Below are 12,779 nucleotides of genomic sequence, written 5' to 3'. Positions count from 1 at the left end.
GACGTAAACTGGTTGTTATGGAGATTGTAAAATATCAACTGTTCTTTGCGAGACTGTGCAAGATCAATTTTGGACCCGTTACAGCATCTTCTTTTCTCTGCTCAGCTATAATCAGGCTTTCTTAGCAACAAAACCAGAAAAAAAGTATAAACGGTTTAAAAAAAAATGTTTGCAGAATACTTTTAACTCTTTGACATACAGAAACAGACCTGTGTGCACTTGTAAGAAATGCAAATTTCATCCCAAATTCTCCAAAATTCATATGGCTTTAACAAAAAAGATACATGTACTGTTACAAAGGCTGAACAACTTACAAATTAACAGGTCACTCCTTTTTCAATCCTTGTTTTTAAATGTCATAATCTATACCTTTCAGAAGTACTTTTTGTCCCTTAGATCAGGGAGGGCAAAGATTGACATCTTTCACCCCAAAGTTCAGGAAAGTACACACAGGACTTCTGTTCAACAGTGTGTTAAAACCTTTTAGAGCTTAATGAAATAGAAGGAAAAGGGTTATGTCAGGAAGTAGTATGTAAAAATATGTTCTAAAATACTTGGCTAAACCACCTGTGTATTATTTTTCTCCTTTTTTCATCCATTCTAGTTCGCACATCTGAGTGTGTAGGTCCACATTCAAGGACTGAGGTTAAAGAACACACAGCTGAGTCAGGGTTTTGCAGAATCCTGTAGCAAGACTGGAAAAAAGGAGTTCCTTCTTCTCCTCTCAGTCTGTATTTAGAGGCACAGACAAGCACACCAAAACACACAATATTTCACTGGAAAGTCATAACATTTTCAAGGACTCTCAGTTATTTTTAGATTCGATGTACTTTTGTAGAAACACTACAGAGAAGAAAATAATGAAGATTATTAGAAATCCATTTTGTATACTCTAATAGTATATTATATTTACTAAACAGAGGTCTACATGTAAAGCAGAAACACAGCCACAGGGCAGGGAAGAAAAGATACCCTTTTCCTCTACTATGTGGAAGTGGCAGCAAAGTGTGCAGCGTAATGCATGGAGGCACATTTGCCTACCTCAGGTGCCATCCAAAAGGGTGTTCCCACTGAGGTGTTTCTTCGCAGCCGTGTACTGGTGAGCTGGGCTGAAACACCTGCAATAAAATAGATCAAAGAAACTTGGCTTCAAACTCATTGTCATTTCAATCAGTTTATTTCAAGTATCTGGAAAACAAACCCCAAGTCTGGGAGCACAGCCGCAGAATGGCTGGCCACAGAAGGTGCAGTATTTGCACTTAATTATTTGTTTAATTTCAGCCTCCTGGTTTTGTTCATAATTGCTGATTTTTTGTGAATGGCTCTCAGTTTGAAGCACTTTCATCCAAACTCAAAAATTCAATTGGTACCTAAATATCACAGATTTCTTTCTGGTGTTTTCATGAGTATAAATGGGAACTATTAAAATGACAACTTTAAAACTTCCATTTCAGATGTTTACTCCCTGAACATCACTGGCAGGAAACCTGTCCACTAGCATATTTGCAGAAGCTCCTGTTTAACAAAACTCTTAGGCACTTGCTTAAATCTTTCCCTATTGAGAAAAGGTCAGAAGCTCAAACTCACACTTCAGCCTGTACTTAGGGAACTAAGCCCATAGTTAAAACAAATCACAGTTCAGAGCTTTGATGACTGGAGCTGGACTACAGAAGCACAGCTGAACCCTCTCCCCCCCAAAGGAATGAGAGTGCAATCAAACAATGTTAACAAATCAGAAAGAATTTCCACAGCAAATCTGTGCTTTGGTCAATATATAATTGATGGAGTTAAGTTCAGTAGCATTCCAATGAGTTGATACAAACAAAGATTTATTTAAAAATATATTTTGCTTTAGCATTTTTTAAAAACAAAAGCCACAGTGGCTTGCTCCTGTGGTATTACCCAGAGACAAAATTGGTAGAAACACACATATATACCCATTGTCAATAAATAAAAAATTGGATTCATAAGTTCAATTACTTGATTCCTGGCTTCAACATTCAGTCTTTTTCATTTTGTGTAATTGCAAGTCTTCAGTGACTTCCTGAGTACCACTGTGAAACACTTAATGGCTAGGACATACAAGCCTCTGTGCATTTCACTGTGGTCTCTGTTCAGCTAGCTTAACTCCTAGCTGCTACCTAGGGATATTCCACAACAGTGTAGAATGCCAAAGAGCTGAGAGAGGGAGAGCGTGAGCATAAGTGAATGATAAGCTGCACACATTTTGTGTCAACTTACACGGTGACCGTCATTTATTCAAATATATTATGCTGTCGGGAGCAACTGAGGGAAGAAATGTGTGTTACATTGACAAAACAAGCTGTAAAGTCATGCAATAAAGGAAAGAAAAGCCTCAATTAAAGATATCTGTGTGACCCTCTCTGTGACCTAATATCCACATTTGCAGCCTTGAATATGAAGCAACTTGGTTTAATCAAGATTCTGTCTCATTCTCTGGACAGCATGGATAGAATACACTGAATAGGTAATAATTTATTTTTAACGCCATTTATTTGAATTCTCACTACTTATTTAATATATCCAATCCTATACTAAATTTAAAATTATTATTTTCTTTTCCTTTGACATGTTTCCTTCCCTACTCAGCAAACAATAACATTCCCACAAATTGGCAGAGGATTATTACTTTCAGGGATTAACCTCAAAATATCCAAAGCATTCACTGTGTTTGGGTATTAATCTGAGATCTTTCAGTTTTCAGGCACTCCACATGCCTCAAGTAGAGCTGTAATAGATCTCAGCTGCAGTTCAAAAACACACAGTTCTCCTGCAAAGGAGGACATTTCAAACAGCTATTGGGAAAAGAGGAACAGTTTTACATGAGTGACCCTCCAACATCAGAGAAACACTGGCAGAAGCAGGAATAGTCTCCAGTTTGATGCCATTTAACTGTCTGAACTGCAAGTCTCTTCCTGAACACCATGCAATTTCACTATGTATCTTCCACTTTCTGCAACAAATGAGACCAAACAGTTCTACAAACATTATCACCTGTGACTTGGTCCTAAATAATTTCCAGAGGTTCTTCTCTGTGACTACAGCAGTGGACTACATAATAAAAACAGCTACTTAATAAAAGCTTGGCACCTGATGCTTCTTTAGTCAGAAAGCCCAGAGCTGTGTGGACATTTCTTGTGGTTTCCTAACCACAAAGCATTAAGGAACACTTGAGATTTAACTCACATTTTTTCCTGAGCCCATCATATTTAATGTTCTAGTGCTACTGTTGCAACCTAAAAAGAAATTTAAAAAATCTGAAACAGAAATGTGGAATCAAAGAGACCCATAGGACACCAGAAAGACTGGGATTCTCACTTTCCTTGAATGTGCCACTTGGAGTTGCAGTACACTGATGTGTCTTTGGAAGCTTCTGCTGCAGCTAAGGCCTTTAATACATCTGATTAAAACATTTCACTCTGGGGAGAAAAGCCAACTTTTCCCACAATGGAGCACAAAGATTATACTGCTAAAATTACCCTAAATGAGAAGGGATCTTCCGCCCTTGTACTAGGTCAGGGACTCACTCCAAGTTTTGCTTTAGGCCATACGTTTCCCCCAGCACTATTTTAATTGCTGCTTTTATTATTCAAAATAATGAATTTCTGTCCCTAGAAAATACTAAGGAGTCTCCTATTTCCCAACTTACTTTAGCACCTTTAATAGATTTTTATGTTAAATTTATAATATCGTGACATCATCAACACTAAGTTTTCTATCCACTGCATAAATTTATTACTTTATGATTTTAAAATAATTACTATTTGTAGATTTTTTTGGCACACTATTTTACCCTACGATTTTACCCTCACTCTTCTGTGAATATTTTTGTTTACCTTCATGCACAGCTAAACAAACATCTGTTAGTCACACAACACTATTCTCAATGACAATTACCTTATGCATTATATGGTTTCATTAATAAATCATATTACTAATAATCTGCTTTTGTTACATTTAATAAAATTGACATTCTCTTGCATATACATCTGAGGGATTAAAGCATTTCTTTGTTTTTCTAAGTGTGTGTTCAAAGGGGAAAAAAAATGCTGAACTGACTTAAATTCTATTGCCAAGTCCCTTTGTATCTCCTTCCTTCCCTCCCTCCCTCCTGTTTCATATGTTTCCAGACTGGCAGTGCTCAAATCTAACAGCAATAATCACAAATTAAATGGATGTTGGATTTTGGACCCAAGGGACTATTTTACCTTCTGCTCAGAGGGAAAAAATATGCTTAAGGCTAGCGAAAACCATTTCAGAAAGAATGCTTCCTTTTCATATGCAAAAGATAGAATATCTAAATTTAAATTAGGAGGACAACTGCCCCGAAACTGATATTCTTTGTGAAATGCAAAAGAGCTTTGTAAATAAAATGGTACCTTCAGAACTTTTAAAAATTATTAAATTATGTTTAAGCTTTTAAAAGTTAAAGAGTCTATTACTGATTTTTAGTTAGAATTATTATTCTTGCTGTAATCAGGTTCCTTCTGCATTTTCAGTTCTCAAAATAATTTTGAGTATCCTGAAAAAGGCTCTCTCTGTGGCATTCTGGTTTCTAAGCGCAAAGTAAACAAATGCCGTTGGCAAACTGCGTGTATCAGGGGAACAAAGGGGAAGTGGCCATTACCAAAGTCAACGAGCTTGACTCCACCTTCTGTTGTCAGGAGAATGTTGTTCCCTTTCACATCACGGTGAATGATCCGGTTGTTGTGCAAATGCTGAAGGCCCTATATACCAGACGTAACAAAAATAAGTTTGCTCCCTTATTTAAAAAACGATTACCCTGCTATTAGGGAAGGTAATGAAGACAATCTGCACATCCTCTACAGACACATCTGTCCACTGGATTACATGCCATGATACAACCCCTGCTGCTATAACAGCCCACGTAATATTGTCAGCATTGCCCTACTTTATAAATGGAAAATGTATGTATGAGACGGGTAAATTGCACCCTCTGCTGTCATTACAAGCCCAGTGTGAACATCCTTACCAAGAGAGCACCATACAAGATGTATGAGATTATAGCTTCATCCAACCTTCGGCCACACTTCAGTAGGCCTTTGACAAGCTCTGTGACAGAACCTCCATTGCACAGCTGTGAAGGGCGGGGGGAAAGGCAACTCTCAGTTACTCGTTATACTTGTTTAGGCTAAAAACACTTACCATGCAAAACTACACTGCACCACATGTCTGGAAACAACTAGATTTTTACCCTACAATTATTTATGTTGCTACTCCACCTTAGAATACACTTTATTGGTGATGTTAATAATAAATCACAGCAGTCTGGCTGGGGGGATGGAAGTGAAAATTGAAGATTATAAACTTTAATTTATAAAATGTAACTAAAAATCAAAATACTATGAACAGGACTGTATTTAGATGTTAAAGAGCATTTATAAATCCAATTTACATTATGTTATTATTTTCACAACAATACATGCATTGTCTTTTTCAAAAAATCCTTTTGTGCAAAGAAAAGGGCACACAGAAAAGACTGATGCTCTTGATAACTGGGAGGCAACATATTACAGTCATTTTAAACTTTCACTCCATCAGTGCTCCTGATGGCAGGCAATATAAAGTAGACAGAAGCCATATATCTATACTCAGATTTGATGCCATGTGCTGTCAACAACAGAGAAACATTCTAATCCAGAAAAGCAGGTTCTTGCAAGCATTCCCTACTAATGGGCTGCCATATAACAAGAGAGGAAAAAAAGTAAAATTAGAATCTTAGCGAATATGTTTTCACCCACACCACAGTTTAGTGTCCATGCCATTATAAGCAGGTATTTGACTCTATCCTTTCTCCTCTTTCTCTGCCCTTTTATTACCTTAGTATTCACAAATTTTGACAGAAAAAAAAAAGAATTGAGTGCCTTTCTGTAATTGATTTTTCTGTTCTATACCTGTTTTTGCAGCCACCACCATTACCAACGTTTCTACCATACAGAATCACATGCATTTCAACAAAAGTTCATTTTACATTGTTCACAATACCACAGAATAAATCAGAAGAACTGGTATGACCTCTCAAGTTTTGCATCTTTCAAATAGCTTTTATGAATTGTGTATCAATTCAATCACAAATTTCTGTGATATGCTAATATTTTCCTTAATTTATTACTAACTTCCCCTTGCATCAAAACAATTTAACTAGACTGAAAGTTTTAGTTCATGGAAAGGACTGGACATGATAAACAAGACATCCTATGTAAATGACTGCTTGAAACAAAATTTCAGCACTGAAAACATTGCTAAGTTTTGTAGGAATTTGACTTTACTTTTGAATTCATTAGTAGGGAATTTTTTTCTTTTAATCAAGTGTGAGCATTCAGCTCAATATCCACCATCAAATATGATCATCATCAAACATGAAAGTGCATGTTTCTCTTTCCATGCTTAATCATTTGCTGACAAGACATTATGCCAAAGATTGTTATTTGTTGCTTTCATTGTGCTAAATATTCTGTTGAGATGAGCTGTACTAAACTTATCTCTAGACTGAAAATAAACCCCATAAAAGTATGTCCTAACCCTAACCCTAACCCAACCACATTTGCCAGGTAAGATATAATATCATCAAAATGTTTTTACCTCAAGTACTAGCCAAAGCTGTCCTCCCACATATTGATCTGCTTTGTAAAACATCCCATAAAATCTAACAACATTGGGATGATTGGGAAGAAACTGCAAGATATTATATTCAGCTTCAATTTCTTCATCTACATCCTATATAAAAAACACAAACATACAGAACATATAAAGACAGTGACCCAACAAAGCAAGAGCAAACTTTCATGGATAAAAGGAACTATGCATTAATTAGTTTGCACTTTTAGATGGTTTTACTTTAATGCAGCTGAAATTACACTATACTGTAAATTTAATGCACATTGAATTACGTCATTTGTGCTCCATTACATACAGAAAAGTGAAGCCTGAATAAGACAAGCAGTTGTTCTTAAAGATTTCCCTCAATGCATAGTATACATAACATGAAAATTAAAAATCATAGTGAACTTTGCCCAGTTGTCTAAATAAGAAATTTACACATGTATGATTTTTAACCTGTTTTCAATCATGCATACTTTTAACATGTGAGCTAAATAGAAATACATGAAGCTTTGATTTATTCTTTTTCCTATGGTCATCAGATAGGACTAAACAGGGAAGAATTTCACAAAACCTCAAAGGGAACCTCAGGAAAACCAAATACATTCTTATGAGGAAAGATATACACCAGAAACAATGAAAAAGAGACAAAACAACAACCCATGAAACAAGAAAAGGTTACTAAGTATTTGTTAATCAAAGAAATCTGTGACAATCACAAAATACTGCTTAGCATCAACACACAGAGCACAATTCAGAACAGTGCTTAACCAATGGAACTTCCCTTGTTTCTGCCCCGACTGTGACTATCAGAAAATCTAAGCTTTTGCCTTCTCCAGATTTATACAAGAGAAAACCACGATAAATTTCAGTAGTAGCTGATGGCTACTAATTTTTTTTAGTAAATATTTTAGCCCAGCTCTCCTGATCAAACTCCAGCTTGATCCAACCTGAACAGCTGCCAGAAAAATCTTCCATTGCAAACTAGGGCCTTGGTTCTCAAGGGAAACCAGGCATTTAATACCCACTAAAACCGAAGCTGGCACAGACCTCTGAGGATCTGGGATGTGCTCTTTCCTTTTTATCTTAACTACTGCCTCACACTATTATCTACTTATAAAAGGTAACTCTAAAATATCCTAAAGTTCACAGGGCTTCTTTGATGGGAAAAGTAATTCTTTCAGGGAGTGCACAGTACAAAACAAGAACGCTAACAAGTATCTCTTATTTCCCCTGCTAGAGCCGGCCCTATGAGAAATCCTCTGTTCCTCCTCATCATGCGCATGCTCCAAGCACAGATAAATAAATTTATACCCAAAGAATTACACAGACCCAAAGTAGAAACTAGGCAAATGCTGTCCTCAAATAAGATGATGAAGCTGTAAGTTCATCTTTCAGTTTCTAGTACTACATTCCTTCTGTCAATGTGTTCTGCAAAATCATTCCCTTCTGGACATTTCAAAATCATACACATTTGATTTACATTTCAACTCTGTTTTACAATTCTTTTAAACTAACACTGAAGTTACAGTTTAATATTTTTTACTTACACTGACAGGATCCAGAATCTTTACTGCTGCCAGGCTCCCATCTTTCTTATTGGCAACCTTATAGACTTTACCGTAAGTGCCTTTCCCAATAGTCTCGATAATTTCCCAGGTATCCGAGGGATCGGCTAAGGATTCTAGTCCAATCATACTGGAATTATATTGAAACAATCCATACAATGGCTTCCTGGAAAACAAAGTAGACACACATACAGTGGGAAGTCCTAAATAACTCTGTACTAAAGAAGGCATTGTATGATAAAGTGTGGGAAAATGCTGAAGTGGACCCTCGAGGAGAACAGGGCTGGAAAAGCACCCTGAACCTGACAAGCTGCATACATGAGAGACTTGTTGCTGAAGTTTTAAAATTATGTGTTTTACTTGTACTAGGTTTTTAGTTACAAAGTTTCTGTACAGCCCCAACAATTCCGGGACAAACCAGGGCAACCCCGCCGGTCTGAGCAGGGGCAGCTCCGTGCGGGAATCCTCTGCCTCGTGGGGCTGGTGCCACGTGGACCTGCATGGCTGCAGCTGCTTCCACCCTGTCCTAATCCTATTGGGTACTGCCCCCATCTGTCCCCAAACCATGCATTTATATTGGGTGTTGGTCCCTTCATTTTCCTATTCGCTAGCTGAGCACCGAAGCCACTTCCCCGTCCAGAGTTCTTACCCAATCCAGTCCCAGCTCTGGCACCTTCCCCCCAGGACCTCATAAAAGCCCCATATATCTCACAATAAATGTTTTTGCCTCCAGACTGCAAAGATCTCTGTCTCAGCCCTCCACAGCTCCAGGAGGGCAGGTGGGAACCATCTCCCCCCTCTTCCCAATGCTGCATAATAAGGAAATCAAATATTGCCCTAATTTGAGAAGAAATACAGAGAGAAACGCAAATGGAAACTGGACAGAAAGGTAAGTTCACTCAATGGCCACTTGTATTTCCTTACTTTGTGGCACATATTATTTGCTTCAAAGTGTCCCATATGTTGCACCATTCTAAACAAAATCTGACCCCTCTCTCTACTGCACACTATTTTAATGGACATTTTACAAAATTGTAGTAACACAGCTTATGAAATGAGGCCCTATTTCTTGTGCTTTGAAAAGCCATGTCATGGTTTTTACGTATATTTGTGTAATGCTCCCTGGAGATATATATAATGCCTCAGTATACCTGATTTATCTACAACACTGGTACATATAACTACTTTAATAAATTTAAGACTGGGCTTGAAACCTGAAAATAGGAAACAGGTACACCACTGGGGTGCCATCCATCACTGGAGATGTTTCTCAACAATTGCACTTGTCTCTATCTCTGTATGTCTGAGTGTGTTATGGTCTGCTATGCTGGCTGGCTGCATCTCCACCTCCAGGAAATCTCCAGGTCAGGGGACTTGCTTCCCCATACACTCCTGAGTGGATTGTGCAGCAAATGCATCTCTACAGCCTATGCAAAGGTCTCCTTCCAACCTCAGAATGACATAGATGGCAAGTCCTGGTGATTAGAAAAATGACAACGCCATTTTAGGCTTTCATTTCAAGTAATGAGAATGCAGATCTTGTCCCTGAACTGGAAATAGAGAAAGGAAAGATGAAGTTTAAGATGGGATTAACTTAACTTTCATGTATTAATCATTATTAGGACAGCTCACTGTTTGATGGCTTCTCTGAGAAAGAAAATTATTTGCCCATTTGGTGGCTGTCAGTAGATAGTCCAGCTATCTGTATGCTTAACTAAGAGATGTAAAGTCAGATCCAGGAGAAAAATAAAAGAGCAATCTTGACAAATGCAATTGAAAACAACAACGCATTGACTGCAAAGGCTCCTGATTTATGGAGATGGATCAACTAGCACATCAACACATGCTTGAACTTTAAGGTTTGAGCCACTTCTTTCTAAGCATGTCTGATATCTGAAAATTTGCCTAAAATAATTTTAAAAACCTGCTGTCTTACCTCTTCACCATTTCTAGCATCAGTGACAACTACCCAGCATAAGAAATTTAGTCAGAAAGAAATGTGAGCCTGGTTGCAGAAACAGACTAATAAGGATTCAAGCATCAGCTCTTCAATCTAATTAAAGAAATAATTGTGCTTTCTATTTATGATAGAGAAGAAAATAACCGTGTGTAAATTGATATGCAGTGCAGGTCTGCACAGCAATCCTCAGAGTGGAAGAGTGTGTATAAACTCACTTGCATGCTTTGTTCCTTTACAAAAGAAATTTTTTATTTCCTTTGGCCCCTAAAACAAAATGATTACATGTTCTTAAAGTAATTTAGCATACAGCAGGCACAAAACATGGCTACTACCACAGTCAGATTAGAAGTAGTATAATCTCTCATTTAATACAATGGGAGCCCCACTTCAGAGAAAAGTCCCTTGGTGAAACGATATTTGCACTGAAGTTGATGCCAAATAATATATCAAATTGCTTTGGTTTCTTCACGAAAAAAAGGCAAAAATATAGAAGAAAAAAAAAGGGGAGAGGGAAAAAAAAAGTCAGACTCAATGTCATTTATCTGTTGTGGGTCAATAATACAATTTGTTAGGACAGTTTCTCAGAATTGGGATCCAGTACACGATGCCACAAATCAAGAACAGTATTCTGAACACATACTCTTAGCACCTCAACAGAGAAGCAGGTCAGGTGAAAGACTTCTGTGAAATCAGTGAACAGACTGTACTACATGCACTGAAACAGCAGCCACAGATAGGGAGCTCTTGATAAGCCAAACTTAAGAGCAAGGTTGGTTTGCAGGGTGGGTGGTAGTGAATATAAACATGGGAGCAGTTGCATCTCATGAAAAAAATGCAACACAACAACATATTGAACATGTGGTTTTAATGCTTTAGCAGAAATGCTACAGACGTTCATGTGCAAAGAAACAGGAAAGAACAGCCTGGAAATAGATTTGATAAAACCTTAAAAAGAAAAAAAAAGACAGACTGATACTTATTTCTCTGTCACTATAACCAGTATCCTATCACACAGAGTGTTCTAAGGAAAAACATATTTATCCACAAGAGCTACTTGAATGGGCACATTATAATATTACATTGGCACAAAGAGTGTCATGCATCATTTTCTGGACAATCTAATGTCATTGTCTGCTCTTGCTCTGAATAATATGTAACTCTTAAAACAGTATATTCAAATTTTCAAAACACATTAACAGTTCTTTATATCAAGAAGACAATGTTGACAAAATAAAATCTAATGCAAAATTTTTACAGATGTGAGTCATAATGGAGGACTGAAGAAAAATTTTAGTGAGCATTTTTGTGCATTGTGGTAGCATGGCAGCATTTACATGTAGCATGTTCATGCATTACGTGGAATCAGATTTGCAAAATACGTACCATAAACATCTGTTTAAACCGAAACAGCCTCTTGTTGAACTCGAGCAATACCTATCTGCATAAAGCTCTAAACATTTGTCTTCAGTGAAAGTGCCCTTGGCCCTTATGACATTATTGCATTGCTATGATAGATGTGAGTATTTTACAGTACAAAAAAGCAAAAGGTCAATTTCTGCTATTATCTTCAATACTCTAACACCTGAATTTAAAAAAAAAACAAAACACCACAAAATGTAAACTTTATAGGAAAAAGCTGAAGCTATAAGATGAGTTTGTGCTTTTCTTTTTCTATTTCCAGATTTGCTGAACTTCAGAAAATAAAATGTCCTTGTTTTAACAGGAGCTGCCATTTACTTTTTATTTATACATTAAGAAGTTACGTATAAACACAAAACTTTTGCAACAACTTAGGATGTACAGACAGACTGGGGAATGAGACACTGGAGAGCAATGCCATGGAAACGGACCTGGGGGTGCTGGTTGATGGCCACTTGAACACGAGTCAGCAGTGCCCTGGCAGCCAGGAGGGCCAACCATGTCCTGGAGGACATCAGGCACAGCATCACCAGCCGGGTGAGGGAGGGGATTGTCCTGCTCTGCTCTGCACTGGGGTGGCCTCACCTTGATTACTGTGTGCAGTTTTGAGTACTGCAATATGGCAAAGATATTAAACTATTAGAGAGTGTTCAAAGGAGGGCAAGAGATGGTGAAGGATCTTGAGGGGAAGCTGTGTGAGGAGTGACTGAGGGCACTTGGTCTGTTCAGTCTGGAGAAGAGGAGACTGAGGGGACACCTCATTGCAGTTACAACTTCCTCATGAGGGGAGAGGAGGGGCAGGACCTGAGGGAATGACCTGAAGTTGTGTCAGGGGAGGTTTAGGTTGGATATTAGAAAGAAGTTCTTCACCCAGAGGGTGGTTGGGCACTGGAACAGGTTGCCCAGGGCCGTGGTCACAGTACCAAGCCTGACACAGTTCAAGAAGCATTTGGACAATGCTCTTGGGCACATGATGTGACTCTTGGGGATGGTCCTGTGTGGGGCTAAGGCTTGGACTCGATGATGCTAATATGTTCCCCTCAAACTCAGCATATTCTGTGATTCTGTGATATTCAGAAGATCTTAACATTAAAATACTGCAGCTGAAATTTATTTAGGAAGAACTTTCTCCTTTTACTCCCACCACATCAGGCCTCAGACAACTCTGAGCTTTGAAATGATATACCAAG

General features: G+C 37.9%; 1 protein-coding gene across 1 annotated transcript in view; it reads right to left on the bottom strand.

The window, feature by feature from the left end:
* Nucleotides 1-12,779, bottom strand: part of MYO3B (myosin IIIB) — a 184,252-nt gene that overhangs the window by 157,634 nt on the left and 13,839 nt on the right. The window contains exons 2-6 of the mRNA XM_071562075.1: nucleotides 8,193-8,376; nucleotides 6,625-6,759; nucleotides 5,015-5,119; nucleotides 4,649-4,748; nucleotides 1,042-1,118 (exon numbers count right to left, since the gene is read on the bottom strand). Coding sequence (XP_071418176.1) covers nucleotides 1,042-1,118; nucleotides 4,649-4,748; nucleotides 5,015-5,119; nucleotides 6,625-6,759; nucleotides 8,193-8,339 — 564 coding nt within the window. The 5' untranslated portion in view covers nucleotides 8,340-8,376. The remainder of the gene's footprint in view (nucleotides 1-1,041; nucleotides 1,119-4,648; nucleotides 4,749-5,014; nucleotides 5,120-6,624; nucleotides 6,760-8,192; nucleotides 8,377-12,779) is intronic.

The sequence above is a fragment of the Pithys albifrons genome, chromosome 8 (genome assembly GCF_047495875.1).
Source record: "Pithys albifrons albifrons isolate INPA30051 chromosome 8, PitAlb_v1, whole genome shotgun sequence".
Classification (NCBI taxonomy): Eukaryota; Metazoa; Chordata; class Aves; order Passeriformes; family Thamnophilidae; genus Pithys; species Pithys albifrons.
Note: the sequence above shows the minus strand (reverse complement) of the source record. Positions and strands in the feature narration are given on the sequence as shown.